The 23910-nt window shown below is 41.0% G+C and overlaps 1 protein-coding gene across 1 annotated transcript; it reads left to right on the forward strand.

The window, feature by feature from the left end:
• Positions 1-18605: 18605 nt before the first annotated feature.
• On the forward strand, positions 18606-19545 carry LOC306661318 (small nuclear ribonucleoprotein-associated protein B-like). The gene is given in 2 exon segments (XM_079140194.1): positions 18606-18994; positions 18997-19545. Coding segments are annotated over 2 exon segments (687 nt in total). The 5' UTR covers positions 18606-18714; the 3' UTR covers positions 19404-19545.
• Positions 19546-23910: the final 4365 nt, after the last annotated feature.

Raw genomic sequence — 23910 nt, forward strand, 5'->3', positions numbered from 1 at the left:
TTAGCAAACAATTCAATTGCACATCAGAATGATCATCATCATAAAGCTGGTTTCCTTCCAGGGATGCAGGGCTGGTTCAACATACGCAAATCAATGAATGGAATACATCGCATAAATGGAATGATTAAAAAATCATCTCAATAGATGTAGAAAACGCAATTAATAAAATGCAGCATACCTTTGTGTTAAGGCCCTGAACAATTTAGGTATGGAAGGATTGGACCTCAGTCTGATAAAAGCTGTATATGACAGACCCACAGCCAACAGCATATTGAATGGGGAAAAGCAAAGTCAGTTTCCTCTAAGAACAAGATAAGGGTGTCTCCTCTCACCACTCTCGAAACAGTACTAGAAACTAGGCAAGTGACGGTGTATAAATAAGGAGGACGTCAAATGATCTCTGCAATGCTAAGATTATACACAGAAAAACCAAAAGACAAAACTGGTAAAGGAATGTAGTGAAGTGGCAGGATACAAAATCAGTAGTTTTTCTACACAATAATGAATTTGCTAAGAAAGCAATCCCATTCACACAGAGCCACACAAAAATGCCTAGAATAGCCCCACCCCACCACAGGAACCGAGCAGCGTGCCACCAGCGGTTCGAGACGGGTCCTGAGACCCAGGGAGGTGTCGTCACACAAAAGAACGTCTTATTTCCCGGTGCAGCTGACCTTCCATCTGCCTTTTGGTTTTAACTGGACTCATCTGGCTTGGCACTCTTGTGGCAGAGCACTGACACTGACAGCCACCCTAGGGTGGTGGACCGATTCCACAGAGTTGGCCCATTACTGGTCCTTCCGCTAGCCCCCCAGACTGCATTTTGATTCACTGGAAACAAATGGGAAATACTTTATTAAAAACAAATTGGAGAGAGGAGGAGCAGCGCGGCGAGCTGTTTGGACTCAGAGCGACTGCTTCTAAACACGGGGGCCTGCCCTGAGGAGGAGGAGGAGGAGGAGGAGGAGGAGGAGGAGCGCGGCGGGTCGTTTGGACTCGCAGTGACTGCATTAGAGCTCCAGGCGGCTGCTCAGAGGAGGAGGCGATTGGTGAGTGGTTTGGACTTAAAGCGACCGCTCCTGAACACAGGGGGGCTACCTGGAGGAGGAGCGCGGTGGGTCGCTTGGCCTCGAGTGGCCGCACCAGAGCTCCGGGCAGCTGCCCAGAGGAGGCGTGCAGCGGGTCACGTGGCTTCAGAGCCACTCAGAGCGACCGCTCCTGAACACCTGGGGGGTTACCTGGAGGAGGAGGAGGAACGGGGCGGGTCACTTCAACTCGGAGTGATTGCCCAGGACAACGGGCGGTTGGTGGGGGGAGGAGGAGGCACACAGTGAGTTGCTTGGACTCCTAGTGACCGCACCGGAATACTGGGCGGCTGTCTGGAGGAAGAGGCGTGCGGCAGGTCTCTGGGACTCAGAGCGATTGTACGGGGCCCCAGGCGGCTGCTCAGAGGAGGAGCCGCATAGCCAGGCGATTAGGTGCAGAGCAGGGTCCCAGGATCTAGGAGGCTTCTGGGTGGAAGAGCCGCACAGAGACAGGCTTAGGGCGGAGCAAAGGTTCCAGGACTGCAGGCAGATTCTCTGAGGAGGGGCAGCTTAAGGAGATACATCTGCAAAGGGTGAGGCTCCCAGGCCCAGGAGGTAGGACCGGGCCCCTGGGAACTTTGCAGAGGAAGGCAGCCCAGCCCAGGCGGTAGCTGTAAATTGAGGGGAACCTCTAGGAGGGAAACTGACCAGTGAGACCTCCCCACCGGGTGAGTCTTCCCTGCTGGGTGAGGTTTCCCCAAAAGGATGGTAAAACCAGAGACACAGGCCCAAACAGGCCTTGCCTCAGCCCGCAGCCTAGTTCCCCTTTGGATGACCATTGGTCAACAAGTGGAGGCACCTCTGCCCACTAGCAGGGAATATACCCCACCTGAAGGCCACCACTCCTAGAGAGGCAACTTCTTTGTGGCACACCGCATTATCAACTTCCTCCAAGACTTCAGCCTACTGAAGGCTAAGAGGGGATATATATAGAAATCTTCAGGGACATTGTAAGTCAATAGAGGAAATCTGCAATATCTCAGCGGTCCACTGATACCTGATCAATATGAGAAAACAAGGAAAGAAAATGCCACAAACAAATCTAGATGTTACATCAATAAAACCCAATGACAGCATGGCAGAAGAAATGACAGAAAAGGAGTTCAGAATGTACATAATTAAAATGATCAGGGAAGCAAACAATGAGTTGAAAGAGCAAATGCACACACTGAATGATGAGATGAAAGAGCAAATGCAGACATTGAATGATTGCACCAATCGACAGTTAAAAGAGCAAATACAGGAAGCAAAAGATCATTTCAATAAAGAGTTAGAGATATTGAAAAAAAAACAAACAGAAATCCTTGAAATGAAGGAAACAATAAACCAAATTAAGAACTCCATAGAAAGCATATCCAGTAGGATAGAACACCTGAAAGACAGAACCTCAGACATTGAAGACAAAATATTTAACCTTGAAAACAAAGTTGAACAAACAGAGAAGCTGGTAAGAAATCATGAACAGAATCTACAAGAACTATGGGATATCATGAAAAGGCCAATTTAAGAATTATTGGGATTGAGGAAGGCCTAGAGAAACAAACCAAAGGAATGAACAATCTATTCAATGAAATAATATCAGAAAATTTCCCAAATCTGAAGAATGAAATGGAAAATCAAGTTCAAGAGGCTTATAGGACTCCAAATATACAAAATTACAACAGACCCACACCAAGGCACATTATAATGAAAATACCTAACATACAAAATAAACACAGAATTTTAAAGGCCGAGAGAGAAAAGAACCAAATTACGTTCAGGGGGAAACCAATACGGATATCAGCAGATTTTTCAATCCAGACCCTAAAAGCTAGAAGGGCCTGGAACAACATTTTTCAAGCCCTGAAAGAAAATGGATGCCAACCAAGAATCTTATACCCAGCAAAACTTACCTTCAAATTTGACGATGAAATAAAATCCTTCCATGATAAGCAAAAGCTAAAAGAATTTACAAAAAGAAAGCCAGCACTACAGAACATTCTCAGCAAAATATTTCATGAGGAAGAGATGAAAAACAAAGAAGCAAATCAGCAAAGGGAGGAATTATCCTAAAGGAATTGTCAAATAAAGGAGGAACCAAGTAGTGTCAAATAAATAAATAAATAAAATTTTAAAAACGAACCATATGACCGGGAAACCAAATCATATCTCAATAATAACCCTGAATGTTAATGGCCTGAATTCATCAATCAAAAGACATAGACTGGCAGATTGGATTAAAAAGAAGGATCCAACAATATGTTGCCTACAAGAGACTCACCTCATGGAAAAAGATACCCATAGACTAAAGGTGAAAGGATGGGGAAAAACATACCATGCACATGGACTCAGCAAAAAAGCTGGAGTATCCATCCTCATTTCAGATAATGTGGACTTCAAGCCAAAGTTAGTCAGAAGGGATAAAGAAGGACATTACATACTGCTTAAGGGAAGCATAAATCAGCAAGATATAACAATCATAAACATCTATGCCCCAAACAGTGGCTCATCCATGTATGTCAAACAAATTCTTCTCAATTTCAGAAACCAAATAGACCATAACACAATAATACTAGGTGATTTTAACACGTCTCTCTCACCACTGGACAGATCTTCCAGACAAAAATTGAACAGAGAAACCATAGATCTCAATAACACAATCAATAATTTAGACTTAACGGACATTTATAGAGTATACCATCCAACCAAGAGCGAATACACTTTCTTCTCAGCAGCACATGGATCCTTCTCTAAAATAGACCATATATTAGGCCACAAAGCTAATGTTAGCAAATACAAGAAGCTAGAGACACTACCTTGTATTCTATCAGATCATACTGGATTGAAGTTAGAAATAAATGAAAGAGTAAAACACAAACTATTCCAACATCTGGAGATTAAACAATATGCTATTATATGATGAATGGATAACAGAAGATATTAGGAAGGAAATTAAAAAATTCTTAGAGGTAAATGAGAACAAAGAAACATCATATCAAAATCTCTGGGACACTATGAAAGCAGTACTTAGAGGGAAATTTATTTCATGGAGCGCATTTAATAAAAGAAGTAAAACTCAACAAATAAACAACCTAACACTACAGCTCAAAGCCCTAGAAAAAGAAGAACAGACCAGCACCAAAAGTAGTAGAAGACAGGAAATAGTTAAACTCAGAGCTGAAATCAATGAAATTGAAACAAAAGAAACAATACAAAAAATTGACAAAATAAATAGTTGGTTATTCAAAAAAATAAAATTGATAAGCCTTTAGCCACACTAACAAAGAGAAGACGAGAGAAAACCCAAATCACTGAAATTCGGAATGAACAAGGAAATATCACAACAGACAGGATTGAAATACAAAACATAATTAGAAGCTATTTTGAAAATCTATACTCCAACAAAATAGAAAATTTCGAAGACATCAACAGGTTTCTAGAGACATATGAATTGCCTAAACTGAACGAGGAGGACATACACAATTTAAATAGACCAATTTCAAGTAATGAAATAGAAGAGGTCATCAAAAGCCTACCAACAAAGAAAAGTCCGGGACCAGATGGGTTCTCAGCCGAGTTCTACAAAACCTTTAAAGAAGAGCTCATTCCAATACTTGTCAAAGTATTCCATGAAATAGAAGAGGAGGGAACCCTCCCAAACTCATTCTATGAAGCCAACCAATATCACCCTGATACCTAACCCAGACAGAGACACATCGAGGAAAGAAAATTTCAGACCAATATCCTTAATGAACATCGATGCAAAAATTCTCAACAAAATTTTAGCAAATCACATACAAAAATATATTAAAAAGATAGTGCACCATGATCAAGTGGGTTTCATCCCAGGGATGTAAGGTTGGTTCAACATCAGGAAATCAATAAATGTCATTCACCATATCAATAGACTTAAAGTCAAGAATCACATAATTATTTCAATAGATGCAGAAAAAGCATTTGATAAAATACAGCACCCCTTCATGCTCAAAACACTAGAAAAAATAGGGATAGTGGGAACATTCCTTAACATTGTAAAGGCCATTTATGCTAAGCCCATGGCTAATATCATTCTAAATGGTGAAAAACTGAAAGCATTCCCCCTAAAAACTGGAACAAGGCAGGGATGCCCTCTTTCACCACTTCTATTCAACATCGTTCTTGAGACTCTAGCCAGAGCAATTAGACAAACCAAAGAAATTAAAGGGATACGAATTGGAAAAGAAGAACTCAAACAATCCCTGTTCACTGATGACATGATTATATATTTAGAGGAACCTGGAAATTCCACCAGAAAACTCTTAGAACTCATAAGTGAATTCAGTAAAGTAGCAGGTTATAAGATCAATGCTCACAAATCCACCGCATTTTTATACATAGGTGATGAATCTTCAGAAAGAGAAATTAGGAAAACTACCCCATTCACAATAGCCTCGAAAAAAATAAAATACTTGGGAATCAATCTCACAAAAGAGGTGAAAGACCTCTACAATGAGAACTACAGAACACTAAAGAAAGAAATTAAAGAACATCTTAGAAGATGGAAAGATCTTCCATGTTCTTGGATAGGAAGAATTAATATTGTCAAAATGGCCATACTACCTAAAGTGCTATACAGATTCAATGCAATTCCAATTAAAATCCCAATGACGTACCTTACAGAAATAGAGCAAGCAATTATGAAATTCATCTGGAAGAATAAGAAACCAAGAATAGCCAAAGCAATCCTTAGCAGGAAGAGTGAAACAGGGAGTATTGCAATACCAGGTCTTCAACTCTACTACAAAGCAATAGTAACAAAAACGGCATGGTATTGGTACCAAAATAGAAAGGTAGATCAATGGTACAGAATAGAGGACACGGACACAAACCCAAATAAATACAATTTTCTCATACTAGACAAAGGGGCCAAAAATATGCAATGGAGAAAAGATAGCCTCTTCAACAAATGGTGCTGGGAGAATTGGAAATCCATATGCAACAGAATGAAACTAAACCCATATCTCTCACCATGCACGAAACTAAACTCAAAATGGATTAAGGACCTCGGAATCACACCAGAGACCCTGCAGATTATAGAAGAAAAAGTAGGTCCAGATCTTCAACATGTCGGCCTAGGACCAGACTTCCTTAACAGGACTCCCATAGCACAAGAAATAAAAGCAAGAATCAATAACTGGGATAGATTCAAACTAAAAAGCTTTCTCTCAGCAAAGGACACTATCAGCAATGCGAAGAAAGAGCCTACAGAGTGGGAGAATATCTTTGCCAATCATACTTCAGATAGAGCACTAATCTCCAGAATCTATAAAGAACTCAAAAAACTCTACTCCAAGAATACAAATAATCCAGTCGACAAATGGGCTAAGGAAATGAATAGACACTTCACAGAAGAAGATCTACAAGCAATCAACAAACATATGGAAAAATGTTCAACATCTCTAGTAATAAGAGAAATGCAAATCAAAACCACCCTAAGATTCCATCTCAACCCAATTAGAATGGCGATTATCAAGAATACAATCAACAACAGGTGTTGGCGAGGATGTGGGGAGAAAGGTACACTCATACGTTGCTGGTGGGGCTGCAAATTAGTGCAGCCACTCTGGAAAGCAGTGTGGAGATTCCTTAGAAAACTTGGAATGGAACCACCATTTGACCCAGCTATCCCACTCCTTGGCCTATACCCAAAGGACTTAAAATCTGCATACTACAGAGATACAGCCACATCAATGTTCATAGCTGCTCAATTCACAATAGCCAGACTGTGGAACCAACCTAGATGTCCTTCAATTGATGAATGGATAAAGAAACTGTGGTATATATATATATATATATATATATATATATATATACACACACAATGGAATATTACTCAGCCATAAAGAATGATAAAATTATGGCATTTGCAGGCAAATGGATGAAATTGGAGAATATCATGCTAAGTGAGATAAGCCAATCTCAAAAAGCCAAAGGACGAATGATATCGCTAATAAGTGGATGATGACACATAATGGGGGGAGGGAAGGGTTAGTGTTAGGGTTAGAGTTAGGGTTAGGGAGGGGGGCAAGTATGGAGGAAGGAAGGACTGTATAGAGGGAAAAGAGGGGTGGGAGGGGTGGGGGGAAGGGAAAAAAATAACAATGAATCAAACAACATTACTCTTTGTAAATTTATGATTACATAAATGGTATGCCTTTATGCCATGTACAAACAGAGAAACAACATGTATCCCATTTGTTTACAATAAAAAAAATACATTATTAAAAAAATGCCTAGAATAAACTAAGGAAGTGACAGATCTCTACAGTGAAAATTACAAAACACTGCTGAAAGAAATTATAAAGATAATATTGTTAAGCTGTCCATACTACCAAAAGCACTCAACAGAATGACTGCAATTCCCGTCAAAATACCGATGACATTCTTCAGAGAACTAGAAAAACCAATCCTAGAATTCCAGTGGAAGTACAAAATACCTCAAGTAGCCAAAGCAATGGGCAGCAAGCACACCGGAGGGAGCAATACCTGATTTCAGGCACACCACCAAGCCATGCTCACATGAAACCAGGCAGATGGTGGAACAGAACAGAACCTAGAGATGAACCCTCACATCCACAGCCAGCTGATTTGACTGGGGTGCAAAAAACAAGGAAGGAAGGACAGTCTCTTCAGTAAGTGGTGCTTAGAAAACTGGATTTCCACACGCAGAAGAATTGACACTTGACCCCACTCTCACCCTATATAAATGTCAACTCAAAATTGGTCAAAGACCTTAATGTAAGATTTGAAATAACTATAGGAAAACACAATATTGGCACAGTGATTTTCTATAGGATTCCAAAAGCAGAGAAAACAAAATTGACAAAAAATAGGAGTGTGCCATACTAAAACACGACACAGGAAAGCAAACAGTGAAGAGGCAACCCAAAGAATTTGAAAAAAAAAAAAAAAATATGTGCCAGCTATTCCTATGGCAGGGTTATATCCAGAATACATAAAGAACTTAGAAGCAAGAAATCCCAGTTTTTAATTGGCAAATGATTGGAATCAACATTTCTCAAAAGAAGATAAATATATGAAAAATGTTCAGTATCAGTAGCCATCAGAAAAATGTAAATCAAAACTACAATATGATACCATTTCAGCCCCGTTCGAATGGCTATTATCAAAAACAACAATTGGTGATAATGTGGAGAAAAAAAGAAGTCATGAAAATGACTGGTGGGAATGTAAATTCAGCCAGTAAGGAAAGCAATGTGGAAGTTCCCCAGAAAGCTAAAAATAAGCTGTGTGCACTGGTGCCTGCCTATCATTCCAGCAACTCAGGAGGCTGAGGCAGAAGGATTACAAGTTTGAGGCCAGCCACAGCAACTTAGCAAGACCCTGTCTCACAAAAAATAGAAAGGATGAAGTTTCGCTCCATCCATCCTTGGATTCAATCTCTAATAAAAAAAAAAAAAAACTAAAAATAACCATATAATTTCACTCCTATGTATATATCCAAAAGAAATGAAATCAGCATACAAAAGAGAAAAAAATACATGCCCATTTTTATTGCACTATCCACAATAGCCAAGATAGAATGGATGTAGCTGCCTGTAACAGAAGAATGGATAATGAAGTTTATATATATATATCCGTGTATACATACATAGATGTATATATGTGTACATAAACACGTGTATATATACACACACATGAATAAAATTCTGTCATTTGCAGCATAACAGATGGAACTGGAAGACATCATCTTAAGTGAAATAAGCCACTAAGCACATCTGGACACAGGACCAGGGCACTGGCCAGGTGTGCAGTAACCTAAATACATGTATAAGTACTGCATGTTCTCTTATGTGGAAACTAGAAAAGTTGACCTGAAAGTAGAATAGTGATTACTAGGGACCAGGAAATTTCTCGGGGGCAGAGGTGGACTCAAGCAATGCACACTGTATATGTACAGGGAAATACTACAGTGAAACCCATTAATATGTACAATTGATGTGTTAATAAAACATATTTAAAATGACATCTAGAGGGAGATGTCTGATCACTCTTAAGTCAATAGTTAATTTTCTCTCGAATCTGATGTGTTTTATAAAGAATAGTAGCTCTTGGCCAGGTGCAGTGGTACACACCTGTAATCCTAGATACTCAGGAGACTGAGACAAGAGGATCAGAAGTTTGAGGCCAGCCTGGGCAACTTAGCAAGAACCATCCCAAAAGGGGCCGGGATATAGCCCAGTGGTACAGTGCCCTGGGTTCAATTCCCAGGACCTAAAGAAAGAAAGAAAGGAAAAAAAAAAAAAAAAAAAAAAAAAACTCTTAAAAAATGCATCCTTCAAGTTCTCAGGAAGAGTTAAATACATAAAGAACTTTTACTGTTTTTTGTAGACATATGGATCAGCCTAAATACACATACAATAAAAATTCACATATCAAAAACTTTAAGTGCTAAAATAGGTCAGACACTTCTCTTTTCAATTTTAAATCACAAGGCTGCTGAACGCAAGCATGGCGTGTGTTCAGAACCAAGTGTGCTCTAAAGCACTGTTGGAGCACACCTGGACACGGGACCTGGACACAGGACCTGGACGCGGGACCCGGCCCTGGCCAGGCGCACAGTGTGCTGAAATTCAGGGAGGCGGGTGAAACACCGGGTACACTGAACGGCAGCATCAAGCCTAGGGATTCAGAAGGGCTCAGCTGTGCCCCGTAGACTGAGGAAGGGGGTCCTGTCACTTCCTGCCGTGCGTGTACTACACTGAAGTGAGGATGAACCTGGGCCTCAAGAGTCGAGGCCTAGAGAGAAGGCCTTCCTGGCTTGAAAAATGGGGGAATGAGCACTATTTTTTCTCACTGATGGTCTGTTGTGATTGGTGTTTTCATTCGGTAGCACATGGAAATGCTGCGGAGTCAAGCCTATCTGTCAAAGTGAAAAACGTAACGTGAAAAACATTTAACCCAGATATAAGGAGCCTACAACTACTTATAGCCTGGAATTCAAGTTCAGAGTCCAGTTTTAAAAGTTACCTTTTAAACACAAACTTAGATGGGATGGTGGAGCATTATATAGATGTAATATATAATTTACAGGACAATCAATTTCAGGACAATCCCACCTATGTGTTATGAAGCTCTTTTCAACAGAGGTGAAATATTAAAAGCACTTGGGGGGCGGGCAAGAGGAAGTCTTTGAAAGACAAAGAAAAAAATTCTGTCAGCAAACACCCAGAATTTGGGTTTAAAATGACTTATGTATACTCTCTTCCCGTGGTATCTATGGGGTATGCCAGGGATGCTTAAGTCCCTCACACAATATTTACATGTGATCAATGCACATCCTCCCATACTCTTTAAATTATCTTTAGCTTACTTATAATGCCTAACACAATGTAGATGCTATGTAAATAGTTGTTATGCTGTATTGTTTAAGGAATAATAACAAAAAGGTCTGCACATGCTCAGTACTGATGCAGTTTTTGCTTTCAAATAGTTTCCATCCATGGTTGGCTGAATCCATGAATGGGAAACCCACAGATATGGAGGGGCCAACTGCATACATTTCCAGCTGACAGAACTGCTTGTACTGTCTGGTCACCAAGAACAAGCAAAAAGCTGGACAGAATGCATACCACATCTATTTGAAGTCACTGGAAAGCTTTTAAGGCAGCCAGGACCTGCTGGACAAAAATCCTGGGAGAAGAGATGAGCAAAGCAGTGCCCCCTTACACTAAGATGGTTTTCTTCTCAGGCATTTACCAACTTTTATGTTATGCAGTGAGAAAGTTGGGGTGGGGATAGAAAGTGCAGCAGAGCATTCGGTAGCCCAATACTGAAAAAGGGAAGTTGAGGTAAAGGACCTGAGGAGGAAGGCTCTAAAAACACTCGGCTCACACTGTAACCGGAGGCCACACCTGCAAGTTGAAGTAAGACAGAGGTATAGCCAGCTCTAGCACACCTGAAGCCTGTCCTTGAGAAGTTTGGTGTTTGGCTGGAAGGTGGTGGCCCTGCCCCATTTGTCAGAGATAAAGGTGAATCTTCTCTGGCAGAGGATGGTTCCATGTACTGCTTTCACAGTTTTTCATATTCAATCTCCAGCATTCCATCAAAAATTACCCTCCATCAAAAATTACTAAGAATATTAAGAAACAGGACCAAGAAAGAAACAGACCTACAAGAAATATGCACACTGGATTTATACTAGACATTAAACTTTGAAATAGCCGTATTCATACATCCAAGAAAAGAGAAAACAAGAATGACTAAATCATCCAAGTACTTTAATGAATCAAATGGGAAATTCAGAACTGAAACAGTATATTTTTTTTAATGTAAACAAATGGGATACATGTTGTTTCTCTGTTTGTACATGGCGTAAAGGCATACCATTTGTGTAATCATAAATTTACATACAGTAATGTTGTTTGATTCATTCTGTTATTTTTTCCCTTCCCCCCGCCCCTCCCACCCCTCTTTACCCTCTATACAGTCCTTCCTTCCTCCATACTTGCCCCCCTCCCTAACCCTAACTCTAACCCTAACATTAACCCTTCCCTCCCCCCCATTATGTGTCATCCTCCACTTATTAGCAATATCATTCGTCCTTTGGCTTTTTGAGATTGGCTTATCTCACTTAGCATGATATTCTCCAATTTCATCCATTTGCCTGCAAATGCCATAATTTTGTCATTCTTTATGGCTGAGTAATATTCCATTGTATATATATACCACAGTTTCTTTATCCACTCATCAATTGAAGGGCATCTAGGTTGGTTCCATAGTCTGGCTATTGTGAATTGAGCAGCTATGAACATTGATGTGGCTGTATCTCTGTAGTATGCTGATTTTAAGTCCTTTGGGTATAGGCCAAGGAGTGGGATAGCTAGGTCAAATGGAGGGTCCATTCCAAGTTTTCTAAGGAATCTCCACACTGCTTTCCAGAGTGGCTGCACTAATTTGCAGCCCCACCAGCAACATGTGAGTGTACCTTTCTCCCCACATCCTCGCCAACACCTGTTGTTGATTGTATTCTTGATAATCGCCATTCTAATTGGGGTGAGATGGAATCTTAGGGTGGTTTTGATTTGCATTTCTCTTATGACTAGAGATGTTGAACATTTTTTCATATGCTTATTGATTGCTTGTACATCTTCTTCTGTGAAGTGTCTGTTCATTTCCTTAGCCCATTTGTCGATTGGATTATTTGTATTGTTGGTGTAGAGTTTTTTGAGTTCTTTATAGATTCTGGAGATTAGTGCTCTATCTGAAGTATGATTGGCAAAGATATTCTCCCACTCTGTAGGCTCTTTCTTCACATTACTGATAGTTTCCTTTGCTGAGAGAAAGCTTTTTAGTTTGAATCTATCCCAGTTATTGATTCTTGCTTTTATTTCTTGTGCTATGGGAGTCCTGTTGAGGAAGTCTGGTCCTAGGCCGACATGTTGAAGATCGGGACCTACTTTTTCTTCTATAATCTGCAGAGTCTCTGGTCTGATTCCAAGGTCCTTAATCCATCTTGAGTTGAGTTTTGTGCAGGGTGAGAGATAGGGGTTTAGTTTCATTCTGTTGCATATGGATGAAACAGTATATTTTATACATGGGATTGATGACATTAGCTGAAGAAGTATTCTTTTTTCACATAGAGAAAAAAGTGTATAAAAAAGCGTGGACACAGAGCAGACAGTACAGAAGTCTGACATGTAACTGGGAGTGGGAGGGGGGAAAGCGAAAATTCAGAGAGCTTATGGCTAAGAAGTTTTCCAAAGTGACAAAAAATGTCAAGCCAAGAGGTATGCAGAAGGATGCAGAATATCACTGGTCAGGAGGAAAATGCTCATCAAAACCAAAATGAGAGTCACATCTCTTCACAGCTGGAAAGGCTCCACCCAAAGAAAACATGAAGCAGGTGTTTGTGAGGATACGGAAAAACTGGAACCCTTAACTGTTGCTAGTAGAAATGTGAAGTGTGCAGCCACTTTGGAGAAGTTCCGCGGTTTCTTTAAAAGTTGAGCATAAATTTACCATGTGAACGTGCAATTCCACTCCCAGGTATACACCCAGAAAAAACATGTCCAAACATGTATGCAAACGTTAAAAGCTAAAATGTGGGAACAGTCCAAACATCCATCAGTGGATTTCTAGTCTGATAAACAGGAATGAAGATACAGACTGATGAGACCTTAAAAATGCTACAGTAAGCTGGACACAAGAGGCCACATATTCTATGATTCCACTTATATGACATTTTTGATACCCCCGTTTACCGGTGACGAGTTCTGCTCCCTCTGATGTTGAAGTCTGAACACTAGAGAAGCAGCCAAGGCAAGCATATTAAGCAGGTTTTATTTAAAAGTAGTAGTAATAATAATACAGACTTCTCCCAGGAGGAAGAAGGGGGCCATGGCTCATGTTCTAAAGTCCCAAGACGCAAGCACACCCTACATCTTTTATAGGTTAAGGACTTTTTTGTTCTCCAGTTCTCTCCCCCCTTATCTCCCCTTCCTGCCTACTGACTAGGCCCGGTTTTGCATAAAGTGAGAAGCCATGGGCAGCAGGAGGGCCAAGGTGATTCAGTCAGGCGAGGGCCCAGGGAGCACTAATTAGCAGCTCCTGCCTGCAGTCCTTGATAAGGCAGGTGAATTTGGTAATCAATGGGCTCCGGAGATCCTTGACACTCCATTCTCCCAGGGACAGTCTCCAACTTCCAGAGGCAGGTGGCTTTCATGGCTTCATTTCCTGGATTTGACTCGATCCCCATTTCTACACTAACTGCCTGTCCCCAATTCTGGCTTCATTTTCATAGAAGGCAAATCTGTAGAGACATTGGAGTAATGATTTCCTGGAACTGGGGTACGGTTAAGGAATGACAGCAATGGGCACAAGAGAGCTCTGGGGGACGATGGGAATAAATAGGATAGAGGTGCGGGTTACACAGCCCAGAGGCCACTGAACTGTGCACTTAAAATGGATGAATTTTATGATAAATTACCATAAAATTCCAGTAAACATGTTTTTTTTAAAAGAGCAAGACATTTTAAATCCTACAATAAACTTAGAATAAAAATGATTCCAGATGGGAACATGGAAATAGAAAGAGGAAAAATTATTAATCTGGGTAAATTTAAATGAACATCACTACATAAAATAATAATGTACAGGGCTTAACATGTTTGTAAAATTAAAATGCCTCACAACATAAAAGGGTGAAAGGAGACAAAGTTAAGGTATTCTAAGTGTAAGGAATCCCACGAAAACCACGCGGGACACGGGAAATCACATAAGGGAGTTTATTAAGCAAACAGTGTCTCCCTGCAGGGTAAGAGAGAAAATGAGGAAATGAGAAAGGGAACGAGAAAGGGCGTGCGCTAGAGAGAGCGGAAAGCGAGGAGGAGAAAGAAAGTGAGTAGGAGAGAGAAAGCAAGAGAAAAGATGGCGGGGAAGCTGTAATTCCGCTGGGCTAACGGGACCAATAACGGAGAAGGATGCTTGCAAGCTGACTGATGAACCAATAGCTAGCCAGGATGTTCACAGACTGACAGGAGTTGGGAGGCGGGGAAATGGCTGCAATGGAAAGGGCGGGGGAGCAGCTTTGTACATTACACTAAGATCCCAACATTCTTTCGGAAAAAATAAAAGTGTTGATAATACACTTGACATGTAAAGACTGTATGTTGCAATCTCTAAGCTACCTACTAAAAGATTACTGAAAAAACACATAAGCCAAAAGCAGGGAGAGTAACCCAAAGGAGACAAGTAGAGGGAAATAAATACAAAGTGGGTAAAATTAATAGATGGAAGATTTAGGCCCAATTCACAATTATATGTAAATTAATGGGCATTTCTGTAAAGTTGTCAATGGACCTTTACTTTTTATTTACCTATTTACATGCAGTGCTGAGAATGGAACCCAGTGCCTCACACACGCCAGGCAAGCGTTCTGCCACTGAGCCACAGTTTACTATTAAATTCAGTAAAGTGAAAGGCAGGTTATTCAAATATATAAAAAAAATATATATAACTATGGTGCTCACAAAAGCCATAGCTGAAGTATCAGGACACAAAGTCTGAATATAAGAAAGAGAAATTCATACTATTCAAATCACAAATTTAAGGTGGTATTCTAATATCAAAATAGACTTTAAGGAAAGACATAAATGTGAATTCCTTTTTATAATGATAGAAGTTATCAATCCAACATGAAAGATACGTTTTTAAATTTTAAATATCCAATAACAGCTTCAAAACAGGGAAAGCAAAAAATGGCAGAACTGAAAGAAAGAAATCTTCAATCAGAATGAAAGATTTTAACATAACTTTCTCAGTAACTGATGAAATAAGCAGACAAAAAAATTCAGTACAGAGGCCTAAACAACATGATTTAATAAGTTGATCTAATTGTGATTCATAGTACACTACCTAAAAATAACAATGTACATTCTTTCCAAGTAAACAGAATATTTTCTAAAATTGACCACATGCAGGACCATAAACCAAGTATCAACAAAGTTTTAAGAAAAAAAAATTATTCAAACTATGTTCTCTGTCCTGACATTAAGCTAGAAATCAATTTGAAAATAACTAGAAAATTTCCAAGTATTTGGAAATGTGATTCATTTCTAAATAATCCATGGGTAAAGGGACAAGGCACAACAAATGAGAAAATATTTTAATTGAGTGACAAAGTGTGGCATAGCAAATCTTGCAGGATGTAACTAAAACTGCATTCAGATTTTTTATAGCTTTAAATGCATATTAGAAAACAAAAACTGAAAATCACTATCTAAGCGACCTTCTTACAAAGTTACAAAAAGAATAACAATTTAATCCCAAAAATAAGGAAAGGAAATAAGTAAGCAGAAATTAATGTCATAGAAAACAAATACACAGTACAGGAAGTCATCAAAGAAAAAAACCTGATTCTTTAGAATAGTAAAAAAGTTGACAAACCCATAGCAACAATGATCACAGCAACAAGTTGATGAAAGAATGGACATTTTTTTAAGCTGTCTGTTTTATCTCAACTCCCTAAGGTCTCCCTCCCAGTAATGGGAACAAAGCCCTTAAAGCTGTTCCAGGAAACAGCCCCAAACAGAGAGTAAAAGAGTAAATTGAGCCAGATAGCCAGATAGTGCTCAGACAGTAAGATTACCAGAAACGATTGACCAGAATCTACAGCCTGTTGTAAAACATTGTGAAACATGTTGTATGTTATCAGCCAACTCAGACCCCCTTTGGAATTTCCCGGCGGCTTTGTTCCCCTTTTTTCCTTTTTTTCCCTTTCATGTGTGACCCCTCCCGATGCGTGGTCTCTGCCTTTATAAACCTACAAGATTTTTTGCTCAGGACTCGACTCCTGGACTCCTGTGTGAGTCACGAGTCGGGTCCCAGCGCGCTGGAATAAACACCTCTTGCGGTTTGCATCAAGTGACGCCTCCTGTGGTTGATTGGGGTTGCCGTCGATCCATGGGACAGAGTTGGGGTTCCTTTTTGGGGGGCCTTACATTTGGGGGCTCATCCGGGATAAGACGGCCCCCCCTCATCCGCGGAGTCGACCTTGGAGGTAAGAAGGGGTACCCCGAAGTTGTCTGTCTTTGTCTTGTGTTTTGTTAGTTGGTCTGGTTCTGTGAGCGCGCTTCCGGTTTCAGTTTGGCAGCCGTTCGGTGACTCGTGAGAGTGGCTGAACAGTGGTCGGCAGACGTGCCTGGGGGGCCACAGGTTGCAGCCCTGGCGGACGCCCCAAGGGTGGAGGAGAGCCAGGGACGCCTGGTGGTCTCCATCGGTAAGGGCGCTGATCAGGTTGAGATCGCGCCCGTCTGATTCTGTTGTGTGTTTGTGGCGGACAAGGTGGAGGAAGGGTTGGAACAACTGCGGGGTTCTCGGCCCGGGCTACTCTCAGGTGGACCCCAAAGTTTCCTTCTCCGGACTCCCCCTCCCGACAGCTCTGAAGGGTAACTTAGCAAAGTAGCTTCATTCTCAAAAGTAATGGAAAATAAGGTCTCATAATTTTAACATCCAACCTGTCCTGATGAGGTGGCTAAAATGCCCTAGGCACAAGGTTTCTGTTAAAACCTGTTAGATCCTTCCAGATCTCAGTCAAGGCTTTCACTGAAATATAAATAAAAGAAGCCTAAAGGCTCAGTAGGAGACCGGTCTCAAACCCAGGGAAAGAAAACTTAAAAAGAGTCTTTAAAACTCCAGCAAAGTAAATTTTATGGTACTTTACTAAAGTAATTAACGGCCGTATGATTTTTTTCCAGGACTCTTGGTTTTTTTTTAATTATGTTTTTTTGAGCTCAAGATTTTTTGATCAGTTCTATTTTTATTCAACTAGAGTGTTTGAACATCTGTTACACTGCAATGGAGATTCACCTATAAAGTTACAAGGCCTTGATTTTGTGTTATTTGTATGTTGTGCTGTCTGGTGTCATGTTTTGTCTGTATCAAAACTGAGCGCTCCTAAAATTAAAATTTAAAAATGGATCCAGATACTTTTAATTCACGTGATTTAAAAAGGTTCAAATTGGGTAAACTAATAAAAGTAAAATGTCTTTGAAAATAACTCACAAGTCTCTAGGTGGTCAAGCTAATAAAATATTGATGTTAATAAAGTGTCTAATATCAATTGTTTCTAGGACTTTTCTTCAACAGGAAAGAGACAGCAAATACTGCTCAGGACACTTGTCTGATATCTTGGTTTTTACAGAATAAGTGAATTAGAGTTAACATGTATGGGATTACTCAAATGTGTTTGTAGAGACATCTGATTAATTTACAAAGTTAAAATGCTAATTGTTAAGTAACATCGAGTACTTTTAACTCCTTAAATTCCATGGAGTATCATACTTAAACATTATTGGTGTTTTCATAGGTTGGTAAATAAAAGTGTTTAAAATTGCTTTGTGTCATTACTAAAAACTAGGTTATTAAGAGTTATGTCCTAACAGGTAGAACCCCAACCTGGAGGGTGAGCGTTCCATCTGCTAAGCTCCAAGGAGCTCTTAGATTTGGTTTTAATGTTACCGTCTCCCCTCTCACAGTGTTTCAGTTAGAGTACTATAACAACAAAGTATTTTATCTTGTTAAAATGGAGTAATTTATCTAAATTCAAAAATTTCATGAGAGTTGTTTCAGAACGTAAACAAAAAGGTGTCGACAGAAAGGAAAAAAGAAAATAAAAAGTTCTGGGTATGGAAATATATTTAGTAAAAGGAAAAAGGAAATGTTTCTGGGTAAGAAAGTGCTTGTGTGATGAAACACATGAGGGTCTAAGTAAGTGCTAAGAAAGTCTGTGTAAGTAAAGGGCAAATTTCAACAAGTTTGAGTGTAACTAAATTGGTTATATGTATGTGAGACAGCTAAAACTATTTAAGGTTTTTCCTAAGGTGAAATACTAATGTTCTGATATAAACCAAAGTTTAATCTATATGGTAGAATGACATGGTAAAATGACAAGGATTTGGAACACTAATTTACTCTTAACTTTGTGTCTATTAAGTTTTATTCTTTAGAACAATTAGTCTTAAAAATTGGGGTGTACATTTCGCTGGCGGCTGCATTTCCGGTAGCGACGGCAGGAATCCGGCTGTTGGCGGGCGTCTAGGCCTCAGTGGAGGCGAATCCAGCAGGAATCAAAGCCATCAGAACCGCCACCATGACTGTGGGCAAGAGCAGCAAGATGCTGCAGCACATTGACTACAGGATGAGGTGCATCCTGCAAGATGGCCGGATCTTCATTGGTACCTTCAAGGCTTTCGACAAGCATATGAATTTGATCCTCTGTGATTGTGATGAGTTCAGGAAGATCAAGCCGAAGAACTCCAAACAAGCAGAAAGGGAAGAGAAACGAGTCCTTAGTCTGGTGCTGCTTCGAGGGGAGAACCTGGTCTCAATGACAGTAGAAGGACCTCCTCCCAAAGATACTGGCATTGCTCGAGTGCTGGAGCTGCTGGAGGCCCAGGAATTGGCAGGGCTGCTGGCAGAGGAATCCCAGCTGGTGTTCCTATGCCCCAGGCTCCTGCAGGTCTTGCTGGACCAGTCCGCGGGGTTGGTGGGCCATCTCAACAGGTGATGACCCCACAAGGAAGAGGTACTGTTGCAGCTGCTGCAGCTGCTGCCACTGCCAGTATTGCAGGGGCTCCAACCCAGTACCCACCAGGCCGTGGCGGTCCTCCACCACCTATGGGCCGAGGGACACCCCCTCCAGGCATGATGGGCCCGCCTCCTGGTATGAGGCCTCCCGTGGGTCCCCCAATGGGGATTCCCCCTGGACGAGGGACCCTGATGGGCATGCCACCTCCAGGAATACGGCCCCCTCCCCCAGGGATGCGAGGCCTCCTTTGACCCTTGGCCACAGAGTTATGGAAGTAGCTCCACAGAGGCATGGGCCCGATCCCCCAGGGCCACGTTACCACAGACCTGTTTGTTTGTTATGCTGTTGTTCCTGGAGTCTCACCGGATTGTCTGGTTTCCCTTACAGGGCCCCCTCCCCCGGGAATGCACTCACCAAGGCCCTAGACTCATCTTGGCCCTCCTCAGCTCCCTGCCTGTTTCCCATAAGGCTGTACATAGTCCTTTTATTTCCTTGTGGCCTATGAGACTGGTTTATAATAAACTCTCAAGAGAATATTGTAAATACACCTGATGTATCCATTTGTAAGCATCCTTTGATATATTGGGTGCTTAATAGATCCAAAAGGGTTGCCTTGGAAAAATTGGCCCTAATCTTAGTTGCTTCCCTATAAAATACTACACCTTTGCATCTGATATACAGTCCCATAATAAGAGATCTGCAAAATTGGACTGAGACATTTTTCTCTCATCAAACTCAAAACTTCAGCTCGTTGAAATAAACATTCATATGCTCTTGGAAAAAAAAAATTGGGGTGTATACAATTATGGTTAAACAACTGTTATAGAGTATTGTAGTATGTTACAGAGTCTACATTTTTCTTTAAAAACTAAATTTGGTAAGATAAAAGTGTCAAGGTAATTGTGAAATGGTCACTAGTTGTATATTAAATGTGTTCATATTTTTCAGGTACACAAGTTTTTAAAGCAAGGAATTTATTAAGCTCTGCTATACTCCAGATTAAACTTGTCTGTAATGGTAATTTTAAACTCATAAAGAGTAAATTTTATTGGGGATTTATTTCTATCATTTAATGTTCTATTATAGGACCTGCTATCGATAGGGTATGTGTAAAATTTGTCACTTTTTACACTGAGATAAAGAATTTCAAATGTAAATGTATTTCTAAACATTAGAGTCTGATTTGTTTAAAGGTTAATATTGTGAAACCTGAAAGAAACATGAAAACATGTTGCCACTTAATCACACAAAAGGAAAGTTAAAAGCTCTCTCAGCCTTTCTTTGATTCATATTTTAGATACTATGTTAAATTGTGTTATTATAAAGTTTATATAGACTCAGGAAACAGCATATGTAAACTACTTAATGATATTTAAGGAAGAAGCAAAGATCAACATCAGAATTAGAACACTTAAGATCTGTAAAGAGCCACACCTTACCTGAGATAAGGCTCTGCCTCCCACCTCACTGTGTGTAGAATAGCTCCAAAATAAGTCAGACTTCAGCTTATTTAAAGTTATAGTCAAAAAAATTGGTTCTTGTTGTAAAAGTACTGTGATCTCAAATAGGGGATAGAATGTGGTTCTCAATCAAAATTCAAGATAGCTATTATACAAGCTGAATATATTTTTACTCTTGCTAATTTCATTTTGTAAAACTGTTACCTGTTAATGTTTTGCAGAAGTAGCTGCTTCAAGAACACACAACCTAGGTAACTTGTGATAATAAGCCATCACCTATGGAACAGATAGTGTAACTTCCAGTACTAATACAGACTCCAGTTAGATAAAGGGGTAAATAACTGTAAAGTTATAGACATTGAAGTTAAAGCCCAGTACTCTTACTTTATGACTGGTGAGACTGGCTTGCTGGATGATTAAGATCAAACTTAGAGATTGGAGTTAAATACAGAGGTCAAGAAAAGTCCATATTTGGGTCTTGCCCTCAAAGTCAGCCTGAACCCAGGGAATAAGAGGACTTCTCTAAGGAGCGTTGCAACTCTGGGTCACACAACCTCCTGATCAAGGAGATTGTTGAGACTAGAGGATGAAAAATCACTCAGTGCATCTGCTGCAGAGGAGGGTCATGGGAAAAGGGAAACATCCCTTGATGCTTCCAAAGGAAGTCACCTCATCAAGAGACCCTGCCTAACCAAAGTCACTGGTGGAACTAGGAAGCCGCTCTTAAGTTCTCAATGAGTGACCCCTGTGGGAACTCAACTGACTCTTTAACAAGACAGGAACCAGGTCAATTTGACCAGCTTGATCTTAGACACCCAGCAAAACAGTTAAAACCAAAGTATAGCCATTCTTGGGCATTTAAAGGAAATAATAGTTAAATGTAACTTTAGATGTAGCCTGATAACTATCAAGAGAAACTGCCAGAGTCAGAAGTTTTAAGTCAGTTTAAGGCCTGCAGAACTTCCTAAGCTACACAGGTAGACTTAATCTATGTTTGCTAGTATGATTATCTATTCCTAAGTAACAGAAGTATAGAGATCTCTACTAAACACAGGTAATAAAGGGATATTTTACAAAATCAGATGACATTAAGTAGCTTAACTATATTTTCTGGGGACATCTATGACATTAAGAGTTAAATGTTGTGTTTACATTCCTGATAACCTGGACAATGTTAAAGTCCCCAAATAAAGGCCTTGTCCTCTCCAGCCTTTGCTAGGCCTAGTTATGGGAACAATTTCTCAGTTCTTCCACCTCCTGGTGAGAGATTGACTTCTGTCATTTTCATGATACTCAGTGGCATGTTTCAGATGCTGCAACATTTACTTTGTACTAATCTCATTTCAGTACTCATGTCTTTTTGTTCTTCTATCATAGAAGCACCCACCCCCAGATGACTTTACAACCTGCTCTTCCCCAACCAGACTTCTTCCTTGGATCCCTCAATTGACCCGAAATTTTTTAAAAAAGGAACTCCAAACTGCTTGCCCCTCGCTGCCCCCTTTCAGCTTCGAAGCAGCCAGAATGACCGACACCCCCTTTCATTTCCTTAACAAGCAGTTAGGGGTTCCTAAAGCTAAAGGGGGGAATGAAGCCAGAGCCAGAATTGGGAACAGGTAGTTAGTGTAGAAACAGGGGATCGGGTCAAATCAATGAAGTGGAGGCCATAAAGTCATCTGCCTCTGCAAGTTGGAGACTGCCCCTGGAAGAATGGAATGTCAAGGATCTCATGAGGCCATTGATTACCAAATTTACCTGCCTTTATCAAGGACTGTTTATCAAGGACTGCAAACAAGGGGCTGCTAATTGGTGCCCCCTGGGCCCTTGCCTGCCTGAAAAGTCGATGGCATCGCCGCCTGGATTCACGCTTCGCATGTCAAGCCTGCACCCCCACCAGACCCAACGTGGAAAGTGGAAAAATTGGACAACCTCCTCAAGCGCCGCATCCACCGTGTTCCTGCTCCTGTTGACGCACCTCTCGCCAATAAGTAGTCCCAACCCTCATGCCCCCCAATGACTAACATGGCAGGTCCTCTCCCAGACTGGAGATATAATATGGAGCACCACCAGGGAGAAACCCCTTTGGGCTTGGTGGGCGTCCCTAACCCCAGACATCTGCGCCTTAGTAGCTGGGTTAGATAATTGGGACATCCCTACCCTGACTTCTGAGGAGGCCCATAGACATTGGCCAACATCACCCAGGCCTTTCGGGGGAACAGAATACTGCCTAGTTGAAGGGTACAAGCCAGGAAGTAACTACCCACGCTCCCGTGACAATCTAAAACAGACCCCTTTCTATGTCTGCCCCCAGGATGGGAGGTCACAGAATATGGCAAGGACGTGTGGAGGTATCGACCATTATTATTGCTCTGCATGGGGGTATGAGACTACTGGCAACACTTATTGGCGCCCCACCTCCTCCTGGGATTTGATAACTGTACAGCAAAATCTTACGGCACCCAAATGTAACAACCAAGGGTGATGTAACCCTCTGAACATCTCCTTCACGGAGTCACCTTCATCAGGGAGAGAGTAAGTGCTGTACAGGTACTAATGCTCAGGCAACAATACCAGTCCCTCCGCCAAGGAAATAGCTTCGGAGAAGAGTATATAGAGACAGAAGTTCCATGATTAGAACTTACCAAAAAAGAAAATGGGGAAATGAAAGAATGGACATTTTTTAAGCTGTCTGTTTTATCTCAACTCCCTAAGGTCTCCCTCCCAGTGACGGGAACAAAGCCCTTAAAGCTGTTCCAGGAAACAGCCCCAAACAGAGAGTAAAAGAGTAATTGGAGCAAGATAGTATTCAGGCAGTTAAGACACCAGAATCTACACCCTGTTGTAAAACATTGTGAAACATGTTGTATGTTATCAGCAAACCCAGACCCCCTTTGAAATTTCCCGGCAGCTTTGTTCCCCTTTTCCCTTTCATGTGCGACCCCTCCTGATGTGTGGTCTCTGCCTTTGTAAACCTACAAGATTTTTTGCTCAGGACTCGACTCCTGGACTCCTGTGTGAGTCACGAGTCGGGTCCCAGCGCGCTGGAATAAACACCTCTTGCGGTTTGCATCAAGTGACGCCTCCTGTGGTTGATTGGGGTTGCCGTCGATCCATGGGACAGAGTTGGGGTTTCCTTTTGGGGGGCCTTACACCAGCCATGGGCACCAGCTGCAATTCTATGTCCCATCCCCTAATGGGAACTGGACCCTTGCTGCCTTGACCCCGGCCAGTCAGACAACTAGACCAGGAGGCCATTTCCTTAAGGAGCTGTTTCCTACAACACTTCCTAAATTGATTA

Source organism: Sciurus vulgaris, assembly GCF_902686455.1.
Source record: "Sciurus vulgaris genome assembly, chromosome: 5".
In the NCBI taxonomy this organism is placed as follows: Eukaryota; Metazoa; Chordata; class Mammalia; order Rodentia; family Sciuridae; genus Sciurus; species Sciurus vulgaris.